The sequence below is a fragment of the Myotis yumanensis genome, unplaced genomic scaffold (genome assembly GCF_028538775.1).
Source record: "Myotis yumanensis isolate MYYU_CA2020_CCGP unplaced genomic scaffold, mMyoYum1.0.hap1 SCAF_14, whole genome shotgun sequence".
In the NCBI taxonomy this organism is placed as follows: Eukaryota; Metazoa; Chordata; class Mammalia; order Chiroptera; family Vespertilionidae; genus Myotis; species Myotis yumanensis.
The window spans coordinates 22,833,794-22,851,585 of NW_027223765.1; the positions used below are offsets into that span (position 1 = coordinate 22,833,794).

Sequence of the window (17,792 nt, forward strand, 5' to 3'; positions counted from 1 at the left end):
ATATGTATTTGGAATGCAGAGGAGTATGGATATAGTGCTTGGGAGCATAGGCTTTGGAGAAGACAGATCTGGGTTCAAATCCTGACCTGAGCATTCTGTGACCTTGGCTAAGGTCATCATCTCGTCACCTGTAATATCGAGAACATACCGTGCTGGGTGTAGAGAGGATGAAATAATGAAGTAACAGGCAGAATGCCTTGAACACAGGGCTTGGCATGCAATCCCAACAGAGTCCCACTGTCATGCACAACAGAAAATTCTTCCAACTCATGGCACAAGTGAGGTCTGCTCACATCAAACCTTAGCTCAGACTGAAATGGCAGAGAGATGCCTAGCTCGGGCTGGGTGACTACACTGACATTTGCATTTATGATTTTTTAAGTCCTTGATTAAAGATTCAGCGAATTCCAAGTATTCAATATAGGAAATTGGGCCACATCATGAAGACTGAGAGCTGGATGACCTTCCAACTCCACGCAGATGGACAGCACCCTTTCTAGGCGGTAGGACACGCGTCCTGAGAGGAACTCTACCCGGCCTGGCTCCTGGGCCACACACACAGCCCTGAAATGGAGGAGGTAAGCATTTGGGGGTTTAGAGGCTTTCTGCCCCTCTATTCAGAAGCCATAGCTGCTAAAAGCAGAAAACAGGTCAACACCTGAAATATGGCTAAAGAGGCAGAGAGGAGGCGGAAGTCCTTCGTGTGTCAGAGAGGCCTCAGGACTTCCTCCCTGGATGGGGCATGGGCACGGCTGCTGGAAGCTGTCAGGGCTCCATTCACACGTTGCCCACGTCATTTCCCACTGCACTGACCAGCTGTTTGCTGTCGTCTCCGTGCATTTTGCCCGGCTGTTTGTTTTCCTGTGTTCTCGGCAGCTTTCCCAGTGGTGGTCATGTAGTTCCCGTTAGACATTGGTCCTAGTTAGGAGTGACCACCCTGTGCGTACGGTGTGACTGATGACGGGGGCATTGTTTGCATTTACAGTAACTCACACGGGTGTTCCCCCACTTGAGGAATGTAATGACGGCAGGAAGCCAGCATGCTACCCCACGGTTACCACAATTTACAAACCCAGAGGTAGGTGTCTCACTTTTGTTTGACCAGTAGGGGTTTTAAGGCCTCCACAGGTTCAAGCCAGAGCGTGTTTACAATGTTTTCTTTGCAAGAGAGAACTGTTTGCAACCTTAACTCAAGCACATTAGAATGCAAAGGACAACAACTGAGCAAAGGAGTGGTTTTTTAAGAGGATATTTGGGAGTTGGGCAGAAATAACTTAGATATGTTCAGCCTGAGCATCCCCCTGATTGAGGAAATGACTGTGCGATGCCAAGTTGAAGGTTACAACACTTACCTGCTCACATACCTGAACCACTGAAAAGAAAATGGGCAAATCAAAAAGGGGTTGGGTTGTTGAAGATTTAGACACATCTTTTACTCTTCCAAAATTTGAAAGCCATTTTGATTTGAGAGAAGCACTAATTAGGCTGCAGGGTTTGTTATTTTTTTCAAAAATAGCACCAAGTTTCACCGATTTGGAAAAATAAAAGTTTTGGTTAACAACTCAGCTGGCCTTAGGAAAGCTACATCTCCTCTGGCCTTGAACTTACCATTTGCATTTCGGGGTGAACTCTCTCTGGTGTGAATTAAGAAGCGGAAGGGGGTGTCTCAGCCCGCTTTACAGTCAGGCAGCTGCCACTGTGTGATGCTGTGAGCACCTCACTATAAGCCAGTGTCAAGCCAGACAAGCAACCCATTCTTGACAAAGCTGTTTACCAAGTAAGAGCAGAATATTTGAAATACAATTTTTAAAAGTTAAAATTTCATTAAATGCATGTACTGCTATTGGAGAAATATCATAAAACATCATTTTTAATGTGAACACTACTTCATACAATGAAAAACTATTTACAATGTGTTGCTTCCAGATTGGTTGCTTTTACATCATATATATTATACCCAGCTGGGGAGCTTCAGTCCAATTGCACGTTCTCCTTGTATTGGATGGTGCTCCAAGGTCCCTGGGGATTCAGGGGATCTGTCCACTTACATTCTCCTTAGTAATTATGGCTCAGCAGGCATTCCACCAAAATCATCTATAACCCAGAGACTCTGGTAATCACACATGTAAAATGCGTAGATTACGTTTTTCTCCAATAAATACTAATTTGACAATACAATCCATTTCCATCTTAAGAAAGTGTTTTCTTTCTCAATGGAACTAGAGTGAATAGTCGGTGGTTCACACTGGAACGGAGTGACGGTGTCTTTGTATACAAATATAGCATACTTTGGCCAGGAATATCATTTCTTATTAAAGAGTTTATTTGCCTTCACACGCCGGATTGCTACATACATTCACAGTTTTAAGAGACTGCAATTAGCTATTCCAGTTGTGCTTTAAAATCCCAAATATTATTTTCATCAGTGAGTGCAAAGCGACTGCTCCACCTGACTACGGTTGGTCCAGAGCCTCCATGATGACGACGAGGAAGTGCCCTCACTCTCCAGGCTCATCGCTGGCTTTTTCAGGTATGACTTCCAGACTCCGGCGTGGCTTCTGCACGTCGGCATTTTCAGTCCCTGGTTTATTCAGTCCACACGAAACAGCAGCAAAATGGATTTGTTTCAAGTTCTCCAAAGTCTCGTTCTTAGCGTATTTTAAAAGATCCGCTTGTCCCTGTAACAAAACATGCGATGAAACATGTTAGACATGACCTGGCTTAATGTCACGGTTTGACAACATAGGTCTTCTGCTGCAATAGAAATATTTTCATTCCTCCAAGGGGGCGTGTGCATTTCTTACTGGCACGGCATTAGAATAGGTCAGTTTTAATAATGAGTTTACCAAGAGTGTGCTGCCTTTTCAGTCCTTTTCATTTAAAAATCTGAACAGAGGTGTATTACATCTTCTAGTAATTTGGCCAATCTTGTTTTTTCCTTTTGTTTTTCTTAACCTTTATATTCTGAAATACATATAAACTCACAGGATGCAAATACAGTACAGAGAGGTCTCGTGTACCCACATTTCCCCCAATGCTTACATCTGTAGTACAACAGTATCCAAGCCAGGGGCTGACACTAATACAATGTGTGTGTATGGTCCCCCATCACTTTAGCCCATGTGTACATTCATGTAACCACCACTGAAATCCACACACAGGGCTAACCCGTCACCACAAAGATCTCCCTGGTGCTGACTCCACAGTCAAGCCATTCCCATCCCTCCACAACCACTAATCTTGTCATCTGAGGATACTTAGCAGCATCCCTGGAGAGTAGTAGCAACGACTCAGCTGAGACAATGCCAAATGTCCATAGAGCCAATGATTTCAAGATGATGTGGTGTCAACTGCTCCATTGTTATAAATTTCAACATTCCTACTTTAATGTTTTGTTCTGTCTTTCCTCCTTATATTTAATCTGCTTCCCACCAACTGTTCTACTTCTACTATTGTCTTTCCTTCTTTCTTAGTCTCTTTGCTCATGATTTTCCCCTTTTCTCAGGCTCTAAATTTATTCCATTACTCGATGATTCCTCTATAGCAGTGATGGTGAACCTTTTGAGCTCGGCGTGTCAGCATTTTGAAAAACCCTAACTTAACTCTGGTGCCGTGTCACATATAGAAATTTTTTGATATTTGCAACCATAGTAAAACAAAGATTTATATTTTTGATATTTATTTTATATGTTTAAATGCCATTTAACAGAAAAATCAACAGCTGTAACTCACGCGTGTCATAGGTTCGCCATCACTGCTGTATAGTTTGACTTTTCCTTTGCCATACTTACATCCTTAGTACCATCCCTTCTTTCTTCCTTTATGCTTGTTATTTGTTTTCAATTGCCTCCCAATGTGCATCCTGCACAGATAAAACTTGGGGCCACCTGCAAAGGGTGACAGGTAAGGACTGGCTTTGGCAGACAACAGGACTATAATCAAATCTCTGCCACTAGTGCGTTCAAATGGCAATTTAAGTCACCATGAGGTGGGACTCCACAGAATGGTTTGCTGTTTACCATTACTGTTCATGATTTTCCTGCTTTATAGATATCTTTAATTAGTTACTATAAATAGGTATTCCATTATTTAGTTTAACTGCATATCTCCCAGAGGCCTCAGAGGTACCCTCAGTGTCACTTTAAGATGACAGCACACGGTTCTAGGGTTCTCACTTGCGTGTCTTCTGTAACCAAAACCAGAGAATGAAATACAATCTCACAGCCAGGAAACAAAGCCTTTATCTAGACTATTAATAGCAGGTGGTCACAAACATAGTGCCTTTTAGTAACTGTTTTGTGATTAGTCATAAATTTGGGTGATGTGAGACTGATCTAGAAACTGAATACATTTCAAACCAGTATTTCTTAAGTTTTCCGCATCACAGGCCAAATGCACAAACCTCTTCTAAGAGTGCTTTGGTAACTGTGTTACATTTCTTAAAACTACAATTCAAATTGGCATAGAGGGCTAGGAATGTAATTATAGTCCTAAATTTGAGACCACACAGCCTACAATATGCCAAAATTAAGATATGCAGAAATGTATATCAGCAAAGCCTTCCGGAAACAATAGTTATTTAACTGAGTGACTACTGTATGCCAGGCACTATTTAAGCTCTTCACAAAGATTATCTCATGGGAGGTTCAATTACTACCCACACTTTAAAGATGAGGAAACAGTTTAGGGAGATTAAAGGCCTCGCCCAATGCAGAGACTACACAGCAAATTTTACTTAAGCACACACAACTTTAACAAATGGGACTACATCAAAATAAAAAGCTGCTGCACAGCAAAAGAAACCAACAAAACAAGAGCCCGCTGCATGGGACAACATGTTTGCTAATGATATCCAATAAGGGGTTAATCTCCAAAATATAAATCGAACTCATACAACTTAACAAAAGAAGCTAAATAGACACTTCTCCAAAGTGGACATACAGAAGGCCAAGAAGCATATGAAAACATGCTCAAAGTCACTAATCATCTAAGAGATGCAAATCAAAATGACAAGGAGGTACCATCTCACACCTGGCTACCATCAACAAACAAGTGTTGGTGAGGATGTGCAGAAAAGGGAAGACTGGGGCAGCCTTTGTGGAAAACAATATGGAAAATATTAAAAATGGAACTGCCATTTGACCCTGTGATCCCACTTCTAGGAATATATCCCAAGAAATCGGAAACACCAATCAGAAAGGATATATGCACCCCTATGTTCTTTAGCAGCACAATTTATAATAGCTAAGATCTGGAAACAGCCTAAGTGCCCATCAGCAGATGAGTAGATTAAAAAGCTGTGGTACATATACACATTGGAATACTATGCTGCTGTAAAAAAGAAAACTGTTACCATTTGCAACAGCATGGATGGAACTGGAGAGCATTATGCTAAGCCCGTGGTCGGCAAACTGCGGCTCGAGAGCCACATGCGGCTCTTTGGCCCCTTGAGTGTGGCTCTTCCTAAGCCTTAGGAGTACCCTAATTAAGTTAATAACAATGTACCTACCTATATAGTTTAAGTTTAAAAAATTTGGCTCTCAAAAGAAATTTCAATCGTTGTACTGTTGATATTTGGCTCTGTTGACTAATGAGTTTGCCGACCACTGTGCTAAGCTAAGTAAGCCAGAGAAAGATTAAGTATCATATCATCTCACTCATATGCTGGACTCTAATGAACAACATGAACAAAATAGATCCAGAGACATAGAAGCATCGAACAGACTGTGGAACCTCAGAGGGAAGGGAGGGAGGAAAGAGATCAACCAATGAACTTGTCTGCATAACCCAGCCGTGGGCAAACTACGGCCCGTTTGAAATGAATAAAACTAAAAAAAAAAAAAAAAAAAGACCGTACCCTTTTATGTAATGATGTTTACTTTGAATTTATATTAGTTCACACAAACACTCCATCCATGCTTTTGTTCCGGCCCTCCGGTCCAGTTTAAGAACCCATTGTGGCCCTCGAGTCAAAAAGTTTGCCCACCCCTGGCATAACCCATGAACACAGACAATAGGGGCTGGAAGAGGTCAATGGGGGGAAAGGGGCACATATGTAATACTTTCAACAATAAAGATTTAAAAAAATAACATTTTAAAATATAAGATTCAATTTCATTCAGAATGAATGCCTTTCTCCTCAGAAACAATTTCATGTTTTACTCAACAAAGATGGAGGTAGGGGGCTTGTAGGCAGCACCAGCGAGGAGGGGTGGTGCTGAGCGGGGCCTGGACAGAGGGCAGGAAAGGATGTCAGCGGCCGCAGGGCTACGGGGGACAGTGACCTCCACACGTGGCTCCAACAAATGACGCCTCCGGGGCTTCCGCTGTTGAGTAGTGTGGTTTCTATACTACCAAGCTGTGTAAGTTCCAACTGTGACTGCATCTCCCTTGGCTACAGACCTGGCCATAGAAAGGGCTAATTTTCACCCTGGTGGTGAGTGCACCCCTGCAGCAGCAGAGGGGCCTCTTCTGACACAAAGGAGGTTGCTCTGGTGGCAGAAGTGGGGTCTCAGGAGCAGCCCTCGGAGTTTCCTCAAAACCCAAGCACAGAGGCAGGAAGTTGAGCATGGGTTCCAGGCAGAGACCAGTGCCTGAGAGGCGGGGAGTGCAGCTCAGCTGCACAGAGAGGAAGTGAAGGGCACGGGCTGCTGAGAGGGGCAGAGCCAGGACCACGAGGGAGCTCCTGCAAATGCAGTGAACACGGTGCATGCATAGGACTTCCCCCGTTAACCTTTCAGCTCACCTGTGCATGGCCAAATGGTAGCTGAGGATCGCAATTCCACATGAGTGGGATCCGACTGTCTGAGGTTTTGCTGTGCTCAAATGCATCAGAAAGTACAGTCTATCTAATGACAAACACTATTGTAGTTTGAGTTTCTGAGCCATCTGAGCAGTTTTCACACACTAAACAGAAATGGCTTCCAGTCAATTACAGCTTTTCAGGAAAACAGGCAACATAATACATCACCTATAATAAATGACCTAATTAAAGGATACTGGCCTCAATAAAGGAAGTAAATTACACGTAGGCTACGGAAGTCATTTTCCCAAAGGAAACAAATGTTAGGCTTCAGGTTGTCAAGGTAAGCACTGCACCTCAAGTAAAAGCAAATGAAACTGAGATTAATGTCTTACCAGGTGCAAAAGCTGTCTGGTTTAATTATTTATTTTGTGGAGAAGTCCTCTGTTCCCAAAGAGAACAAACCTCTAATCACATGCAGGGTTTAGTTTTTAGTCTTATTGGGAGGGTGGGATGGCACAGGATGGGGAGGTAACTTGGTAGCAATTCGTCTGGAAAACATCTTGGGCTGCAAAAGTCCACGACTCAAGTGTGATCCAATCCAACATAACTTTCGCCTCTATTGACACTAAGTTTTCAGGCTACGAGCAAAATCATACCGAGTGTCACTCCGGGCTGCTGAGCCCAGCACATCTGACGTATGGGGGTGATTCTGGTCGCCCGTTTTATGCACACTGACACACACAGCCCTCAGAAGGCCCAGGGCCAGCGGGCAGGGACCACAGCCATCCCATCCCTGGCGTCTGTGGGAGGACTGGGCATGTCTGAGCGAGTCAGATGGGCCTAAGAGAAGATGGGATCTTTCCCAGGGACCGGAAGAGGTGTCGGAGAAGAAGGAACAGAGGGATTCGGTGCTGCCTAAGGGCATAACTATCACCAGGGGGTGGAGGTGGAGTCAAATTTTATAAATCTATGAGATTTTACCATCTTAGAAACGGTAACAAATAGAAACAGGAAAATTATCACTAGTGCAGTGAATATTTTAGCAAATGGAAAATAGAGGGAGAGGAAGGTCTTGATTAAGCTGGTGGTTCAAACTGCATTCCAGAACGTACTTCCCACATTCCTGATGAAATGAGCAACAAGAGTAAAATTAGCAAACCAATAAACACAAAACCACAAACAGCGACCAAACAAAGAAAAGGATATACCAAGATGGAAGCAACTTCTAAAAACTCACAGAAGTCATACTGGCAATTCATAAAAATCCTGCAAATTCTAACATCCAACCAAACTGGAGAGAAGCCAAGTGAGGGATGGAGTGGGAGCGATGACGGGACAGAGGGTGGGATGAATCTCGGAAGCATGATGCCAAGTGAGAGAAGCCAGGCACCAAGCAACATGGGAATTAGTCTTGGGATCAAATGGGACAACGTAAAAATAGCAACATCCCAGCTCCCTACCTAGATATACTTGAGAATACTCATATTCTCATCTTTCAGAGCAGATGGTCAACCAACAGAGCTTAGAACTGAAATGTGTAGCTTTAAAAAAACCAACAAGACAACTCCTATTAACATTTTTCATCTTTTTTCTTAACCTCAGAGAGGTTTAGAAGAAATAAATACCCCTTACAGTAGACATTGTTCAGCAATTCATTTAGCTTCTCTACGGTTTACTTTTCTTCTGTTATATAAATTTAAAAAGAGCAATTAAGGTAGGATTCTATTTACTGGTGTACCGTATTTTATAATATCCGAGACTCAGTGCTTATGAGACCTACCATTATTTTTATAGACTGCTAAGAAAGAAAAATCACCGCCAATTTAACTAGGATACAATGCAAAGATGCCATGGACTATGGATACATACCAATTTCAAAGATGCCAAAAATATGAAAAAATTATGACTTGGAATCAATAACATGACTCGCCATCCCTCCCTCTACCCATCCACCCACATGCACAACAAAAAGTGTCCTGGAGTGAGGTCACCTACATTTAATACTCGTTATTTCTTAGAGGAAAGAGCTGAGGTCATTTTAAAACTTTCATTTTTTCTAACATTAAAAACAACTTCTTTCTAATGAAGACATAAATGAATGACTGCTCTTCAAAGAAAAAAATGACTGGGAGTAAGTATGCTGAGATGTTAACAGCAGGTCGTTCTGGGTGGTGATCATGCATGACGTTTCTTTGTTCATTTCCGTATTTTAAAGCAATTCTTAATGCAAAACTAAACAAAGCAAGTAAAGATTCATAAGAACTGGGATGGCATCCTTCGATGAAAGGAGTTTGTGGCAGGTGCCTCGTCTCAAGGCGACCCACTGTCCCCGGGTACCCAGGCCTGTCCCAGCTTTCACTGGAAATCCACCTCCCAGGATGACTGGCCACCCTGCATCCTTTCCTGTTCCCACTGGAGCGGTGATACACAGGGAAGACACTTGATTTGACTCTAGAGACTTAACACTTGGTATTTTTTAGGGTGCTTCAGGATCCCCAGGGGAAGTTGTTAAAGATTCCTGTGTCCCGCCTGGAGATTCTGATGCAGGACCGGGAGGTCTGAGAGGGCCTCTGGAGGCTGCATTTTTAAAATATATATGTATATTTTATTGATTTTTTAGAGAGGAAGGGAGAGGGATAGAGAGAAACATCGATGAGAGAGAAACATTGATCAGCTGCCTCCTGTACACTCCCTATTGGGGATGTGCCCACAACCAAGGTACATGCCCTTGACCGGAATCGAACCCGGGACCCTTCGGTCCGCAGGCCCAGAGGCTGAATTTTTAAGGACCCCAGGTAATTCCTATACATGGCTTCAAGCTTGCTCAGCAGGGCCTCCTCCTTCTCTCTCCATATCCAGTGTCCTCTGAAACCTTCCCTGAGCGTCTGTGCCCACCCGCTGCCAACTGCACAGCACGCGGAGCTCTGAGGGCTGTCACCTCCCCGTTCACCACGAAAAACAAACCATGAGAGGAGCTCCTGCCAGGAAGAGGTTAGCAGCTCAACTCACATCCAAACTTGCATACGAATCCAGGAGCACTGATTCTTCTAAAGAAAGTGTAAGCCTGGGAAACACACAGGAAGCCCTTCTATTGCACGGAAATGACACACAGATCTCGCCAATTCTCCTCCATTGCTCGGCACCATCCACAGCAAATATTATCCTGGAAATTTGAAAACTATCCTGTACATTTCTTTCCTTGTGAAAAAAGTCTGGGGTGTTAATTCTCGCTCCTGGACATAAGTCTGTGGACAAAAGTGGGGTATGGGGAGATCTGAAGATGGTGGTGTAGGTAAACACCAGTACTTGCCGCTTCCCACAACCACATCAAAATTACAACTAAAATACAGAACCATCATCTAGAACTGTGGGAGAGCTGGCTGCATGAAGTCCTACAACTTAAGTAGTAAAGAAAGCACGCCGAGACTGGGAGGGGGCTGGTCCGGCACCCATGTGCTGGTTGTTTTGTTTTGTTTTGTTTTTTAATCAGGAGGGAGATCATCTCTGCAGAGGCTACCCAGGAGGAGCAAGGGGCCCCAGCCCCATACCAGCCGGGGTTCCAGAGCTGGGAAGAGAAGTCCCTGTAACTACAGGCTGTAAAAACCGGCAGAGACTGCGGTTGAGTGCAAGGAGGCTGCTGGAGACCCAGGTGTCCCTTAAAGGGCCGAGCACAAACCTACACGGAACAGCTTCTTCCGAGCTCCAGCACCAGGGGACCCAGTCACATACAGGGAAGAACTGGATTGTCTGGCATTGGGGCAGGAACTTGAGGGTCGCTTTCTCCCAGACGGGTGCTCACAGAAGTCACTGTTCCTGTGCTAGGACCTCCCCTGTCTCAGGGCTGACTGGCAGCCATATCCAGGTCTCCATCAGCCTGGCCCACACTGTTTGCTCCACCCTAGTGATTCCCTGAGACCCCACCCCATCCAATTTGCAGCCCCACCCAACCTGTTTGCAGCAGCTTTTCCATATGAAAGGCCTGTCCTGGCTCAGGCTTCAGACTGGTAAAATCCCTTAAGCTGCAGCTGGTGTCAGCATGCTCCAAACCTATCAATAAAAGGCCCAGACTAGGCACTAGTACCAGCCTGCCTTGCTTCACAGCTGGGCCTCACATCCTGCACAGCAGTTCTCCCATTCTAGTCCCAGCTGGTCCTCACAGCCCATTGGCCTGGAGGTCAACTCCTCCCAGAGAAACCAACAGCAATCAAGGCTCAACTACAAGACTGTGCACACAGCCCACACAGGGGCGCACCTAGAGTGCCCAGCTCAGGTGACTGGGGAGGCTGAGCCACTAGGCCTTACAGAACCACCTGCTACACAAGGCCACTCTGCCAATGCCAGGAGACATAGCAGCTCTACCCAATACATAGAAACAAACATGGGGAAGTGGCCAAAATGTGAAGACAAAGAAACATGTCCCAAATGGAAAAAATGGAAGCAAGCAAACTACTGGATACAGAGTTCAAAACCATTGTTATACGGTTACTCAAGGATCTTCATGAGACTTTCAAGGATCTTAGTGAGAATGTCAAAGACATGAAAAAGGGTCAGTCAGAAATTAAGTATACACGAACTGAAATAAAGGACAATTTATAGGAATTCAACAGTAGAGGATTCTGAGAATCAAATCAACAACTTGGGTGTTTTTTGCTTCCTCATATTCCAATCAGAAAAGCCAAAAGAAAAAAAGACTCCAAAAATAGTAAGAAATTATGTGCTCCAGCCTCAAGGGAGTACATAATTTGTTAACTATCCTGGAGCTTCTGGGACAACTTCAAGCATACCAACATTTGCATCATGGGGGTGCCAAATGACGAATCTCAGTGGGAAGGGGAGGGAGGGCGGGAAGAGATTAACCAAAGGTCTTCCCTATGGACACAGACAGTAGGGTGGTGAAGGCCTGGGGTGGGGCAGGAACCGGGTGGAGGGGGACAATGTGGGGGAAAAAGGGAGACATCTGTAATACTCTCAACAATAAAGTTGTTTTTTTTTGTTTAAAGGGGTATGAGTTCAGTGACCCAACGTAACATCATGGGGGTGGGGGTGATATGATCATAAATTCCTAACCAGGAAAGGCATGGTGGGTAGTTACACCCCAGTCCTATAACTTCCTTCCTAAAAGGTTTAAGCAAGCCCTGTCCATTGTTCTTGTGCATCTAGGTTAACACACCCTTGAAATGCCAGAAGCAATCTTCTTTTACAGACCCCTGGGAGGGGGTCTGTAACAACCCTCAAGGGAGTACATAATTTAACTATCCTGGACCTGTTTTTCTCCCACCTTCATTTAATCTTCCTTACTTTCCCTCTTTAACTCTAAAGGCATAAAAACTAAAAACAAAACTGAAAACTGTCATTCTCCACAGCATCTGAGATCTTGCTTGCAGTGTCATCAGTTTGGCTCAAATAAACTCTTACAAAAAATCTCTATAGGTTGGACATTTCCTATGTAGATAAGTCAAAAGAAAATCTGTTACCTCAGGGTAGCTATTTGGTTCAAGTACTTATTTCTAAAGCCCATACAATCCTTTATGTCACCTGGTTTTCATTAGCATGTGAGCCAGGCTCCGTTTTTGGTGCTTCTCAAACTTTGATGTACATAGGAATGCCCTGGAATCTTGTAAAAACAGAGCTTCTGATTGGCGGGTCTGGGGTGGGGCTGGGCATCTGCAGGTTGAACAGGCTCAGGATGACGCCCAGATTGCTGGGGCCTGGACCACAAAGGAGTGGCAAGGAGAGCTGACAGATGGAAGTTGGTTCCCTAAGTCTATTTTTACCTCCAATAAAAAGCCCAGTGAGCATTTATTCCTATCACAAGTCTATGAACTACTGTGCTATTTTTTCCTGAGATTTACAGGAAATTTGTAGTGTAACCCCCACCTCTGGTGGGAGTGAGTTGGCAAGTAGTAAAGCCAAATTCCTTTTCATTGTACATTCTTATCTCTGCTGTTACGGAACCGCAAGCAATCAGAGTTAAACACTAAGCAGAAGACCTAGAGATTTAAAAAAGTACATGTGTAGGAAGGGGAGTGTTTGAAGAAGAAAATGATTTTAATTATAAAAATGAGTAGGGGTTAAATGTGAGAAAACCCAAGTTGGCTAGCTTTGGAAGGGAAACTTGTTAAATCAACTCGGAAAACTGTCATCAGCTGCAGGGATGGATCCTTTACCTCAAAGGGGAGTGTGTGTGTGTGTGTGTGTGGGGGGGGGATTAAAAGAGGCAGCGTGAGAATGCCTTTAGTTTTGAACCCAACTGAGCAGAAAGTTTGGCAGGTGAATTTTACATTTTGCTGTCCAAGATCCAGAGTGAAATGTTTTCTGTATTATTAAAGTTCCTAAAAATTCAGATGAAGTAAAGTGAAGACCACATTGAGATAAAACTCAAAAAAAGTTTCAAGGTACATACAAAGCATTATTATAAAAATCATGTCATATTATATATTATTAGAGAAAAATACTGGGAGAGAGTACAGCCTAGGCCAATGGCATTGTCTCTGGACAGTAGGACTTTACTTTTGGTTATGATATTTTGACATTTTCTAAAAAATTTTTATTACTTTTATAATAAAAAATAAAAGTGCTTTTTTAAAAAAAATGGACAGGCTGAGCTAGATGGAAGGAGGGAAGAGAGAGGAAAGGAGGGAGAGAGGGAGAAAGGGAAAGGGAAAGGAAGGGTAGAAGGATGGAAGGATGGATGGAAGGAAGGAAGGAAGGAAGGAAAGGAGAGAGGAGAGGAGGGGAGGGAAGGAAGGACAGAAGATGGCTTTTCCCTCGAAGGAAAATTTCTTTCCAATAGCAATTCCTTTACATATTTCTTCTGATTATGCCCTACACAATTGTCTCCTATGTTTTTCTGGGATCATATTAATATGAAGGCTGTCATTGTTACTGAAAGTGTTAAATGAAATTCGAGTCACTAGAATCTTTAAAGTCCCAATCACTCCTCTGTAATCAATATTTCCTATTTCACACACAGCACCTGGCATTCATGAAGTTCACAATGCTTCAAGGATGAAATGCAAGGTCCTTTCACTTTCTACCAGAATCCACAATGAGCCAACCAACCGTTAAAGTCCCCACATTCTCCCTCTGAGCTGCGCCACCCAGCCATGGTGCCTGCAGACTCTCGGAGGGCAGAGGGTACTGGATCCCTGTGAGCATGGATAGCTTCCATGTACACGAAATGTCCTGACAGAAAGAAGCACGCTGAAGAAGTCTGCAAAACCACTAGCACCAGCAACAACCCGCTAGGTACCTTTAAGATGGTGATATTCCAGGTGAAGCTCTCCACAGCTTTTTGGAGTTTTCGCTCCTTCAGACCTTCCCTGGTGCCTATGCTGTGCAGGTGTTCATGGAATTCCATGGCTGAAAGAGACAAAAAGGCAAAGTAGATTACTTCTCCCTCCAGTCTGTGCTAATGAGCCAGCAATATCTCTTTTACTAGGTATTGCTATATAATTCCAACGTCCGGTGGAATTTCGTGAACATGCCTATTTAAGAATGTAATAATGGGGGAAACACTCAGAATTCAGGGCATCAGCTAGTCGGAAGGTGTGTGAGAAATCTGTGGTCGTTCCACATGGTTTTGAAGGGCGAACAGGACACCGGGGTTCATTCTCCTCGTTTCAGAGGTGAGGAAACTGGCTCGGCTCGCACAGAGCTTGATGCCAATGGAGGGAGCAGGAGAAAGAGCTGGGACGAGAACCCAGGTTTTGGGAATCTCACAGGCAGATTTCAGCTCTGTTGAGGACACAGTGTCAGCAACTGGGGATGAAATGAATGCAAAATGTATTTCCTGACACAGGAGAGTCAATCTGAGATCAGACACCAAGCCTGTTGTAAAAGGAAGGGGATGGGGTGAAAGACCATAAACTCTAACTGGACATTTATATCATGACTCCATAGAATTCATGTAATCCGATTAATATTCCTTACTGTCATTCGAAATAGTCTCTTAGAGGCTCCCCATGCAGTGACACCGCAATAAGGCGGGACCGGTATGATGGCCCTTTTACTGGTCTAATAAAATTAGGATTCACTGACTTTTTGCATATTAAATTGCAATCAATTATCCCATCTCTGGCCAAAGGGAATCCTTCAGACAGGTTTCTATGTCCTTTTGAAATGACCAATTAGCCTTTGATATGTTCCTTGTTTTCTTGCACAAGATGTTCTAGACCAGTGGTCACCAACCTTTCGGCCCTCATGGGCCACCAGTGGTCCTCGGACCACCGGTTGGCGACCGCAGTTAGACAACCAAGTCCATTCCCCACCTCACACTTGGAAGCAAGCATTTCTCTGGATTCTGTCAGGGGGGAATATTTAAAGGCCACATCTATCTTTTATTAAAGGGAAGAGTAAGATCTTGCTAAACTTCCAATTCAAATTTAAGTATACAGGGTTTTCACATACTATATATATATTTAAATTTATGCTTATTTCTTATCTGTTACGGGGAAGGTCTTAATTCCTAACCACCTCAACATTACTATTACTAGTAATTGATGAATCTAATTTAAACTATTTATTTTGGCCTTGGAATGTATCTTACTGAGAATGTTTGGCAAAAATATTGTATTCTAAGATCAGTCAGAATAATTCTTTTCTCTATTTGGTTATGTCACTAACCAAGTACAACTAGATTCACTTGTTTCTTTTCTTTTTCTTTTTTCACTTTGTGTGTTTTTTCTGGATGTAATCTGTGTTATAATTATCTCAAAACTTGATTCCAAGGTCAAATTATATACCAAGGTGTATTCAGATAAGTTTTGCTTCCATCCTGGTCTCCACTACCCTGACCCCTCCCTCCCCCTATACAGATTTATTAGTTTTTATTATTTTTTTAATATTGTTTCTCTTCAAAAATATAAGCACATGTGTACAAATATTCATAATGCTCCTTCTTGTACAAACGTAGCATGCTATGTGCACTGTTCTGTACCTCGGCTTTGCTTTTTCCTCACGTGACTACGCCCTATATCTAGTTCTGACTTTCACTGGATGTGCTTAACACACTGCAAAACAGACAGACAAAAACCAAGCAAACGAAATAACCATGGATAGGTGGCAATCTTGTTTTAAAACCCAGGTGTTTTGCTAAAGCATTAAACCACACACACAATTTTTTCCCAGGTTACATGTGGGAGCCTCCCTGGCATGTGTTGTACTTCTTAAAAAATGGCCAGGTGAGGCCCTAACGCTGAGACCCCAATGTGCTGGGGGGCGGGGGGGTAAATTAAGATTTAATTTTGGACTTCAGCAAGATCTGGGTTTCAGGGCCTGAATCATTAATACTCATTGTGTTTATATTTCTGGGGGTCAGGAGGCACTTGTCTCACACATCTCACGGAGGTGTGGTAGACAGAATCCATGACTGGGACACAGGAAGGAGAGGCACAACCGAGTTGTGTGCAGGGGGTAACTCTGTAAACAAGAAGACATACACCTGGAAGGGATGTTACCACTACAACTGCCTGCCCGCCGTGGGGTATGATGTTGCTTTTTTATTACACATTTCAAAACTGGCGCAAAGGTGTGACACAACAATACGGGGGATGTTTCAGCGACAGTTATCTGCGTGGAAGCCTCACTCCACTAGAGGCAGACTGTTGGCCTTGCTGACCAGTTCAGCACTGTAACTGGGTAGAAGCTTCCTTCCTTTAACATGGCCTTTCTCCTTTCTTTCCTTTGATTCAAGCTGGGTTCACCCAGGACCCTGACTCACCTGCCTCCTTCTCCCTTGCACAGCCACTCCCTTAAGCATTTAAGCCCTCAGGACGAGATTCTGATCGGCATCAAAAAATAATCTTTAGAACAAAGCCTCCGGTCTGCTGACCACAGAGACTAGAGATAACACTTAGGCCTCAGTTGTGTTTCACCTCCAGGCCAGAAAAGCAGTGAAACCAGATAGAGATGCCACTGCTGACATCAGGACCAGATGATCAACTACCCTCTTCCCCAGCGCCGACCAATCAGTAGCGACCTGCACCCTGACCACAACCCTAACTCCCTTAGTCACCATGACCAGGAATTTCCCCCGTACAGCCATCCCCGGGAAGCCATGGGAGCCAGGTCTTTAAGCATTAGCCAACTTGTCTCTGGGCGTGGGCCACATCCTAAAAATAAACCCTTACTCTGCTGCAAGCTCCTGTTGGTGTCTTATTGGGCTTTGATGTGCACAGGCAAATGGACCCCTTTATTCCGATAACATCACCCATAAGGTAATGACACCAACTGCTCGCTGGGCTTCATTCCAACAAGGAAAAACCTACAGATAATACAAGCATGGAAGAGTGGATGGAGGCAGCACTGGCTTTGACCATCTATCCCAGATTTAAAGAAAGCAGCTTTCGGAAAGTTCAGAAGAACACAGGCCAGAGGCAGTAACAAGACAGGCTGCTTTGAGAAGGAATGTGGACTCAAGGGGGAAAACAGTCAAGATGGTGAAAATGATACTGATAAGGAAGAAATGGGAAAGCATTTAAAGAAATGTGTAGCTGTTTTAAAAAGCTCATATTTTACATGTTTATTAGAAAGTGCGACTAGAGATTCTCCTTTATCTTATCAACTACCCTCTTCCCCAGCTCACATGTGGGAGTCTCCAATAAAAGTCATAGGGAAGTGCAAAATGTTTTATTAATAAAGTTCTTTAAAAATGGGGCAAAAAAGGTGATGAATTGAAAAAACTGAAAATTGTAAAAGTTGTTAAAAATATAAAAACCCCCAATTTTTAAAGTGACCATTGTCATTGATTTCATTATGCTGCACAACAGATGTGTTTCTTTAAAAAATATTTTTATATTATTAACTTATAGACTGATCAGTGCAAGCATGTTGCTCATCTGCTGATATGAAGCATATGCTGATTTTATTTTTATGGGAATAAAGGATTCTCACCGTGGCCTATGCAGCATGATTGCTCCCTCGCCTCCCCTGTCCTATGCCAAGCCGAGGGCAAGGACTCAGGGCACACAATGCAGGGGAGCAAGAGGCAGCTCACGGGGTGCTTTACATACACTGCAGAGGAGACTTGGAGAGGGGCACAGAACCC

At 43.6% G+C, this 17,792-nt stretch overlaps 1 protein-coding gene across 3 annotated transcripts in view; it reads right to left on the bottom strand.

The window, feature by feature from the left end:
- Window positions 1-1,849: 1,849 nt before the first annotated feature.
- PLCL2 (phospholipase C like 2) overlaps window positions 1,850-17,792 on the bottom strand; it is a 164,031-nt gene continuing 148,088 nt past the window's right edge. For all 3 annotated transcript variants that reach the window (XM_070433347.1, XM_070433346.1, XM_070433348.1), the window contains exons 6-7: window positions 13,998-14,107; window positions 1,850-2,678 (exon numbers count right to left, since the gene is read on the bottom strand). In XM_070433347.1, the coding sequence (XP_070289448.1) occupies window positions 2,499-2,678; window positions 13,998-14,107 (290 nt within the window). In that variant the 3' untranslated portion in view covers window positions 1,850-2,498. The remainder of the gene's footprint in view (window positions 2,679-13,997; window positions 14,108-17,792) is intronic.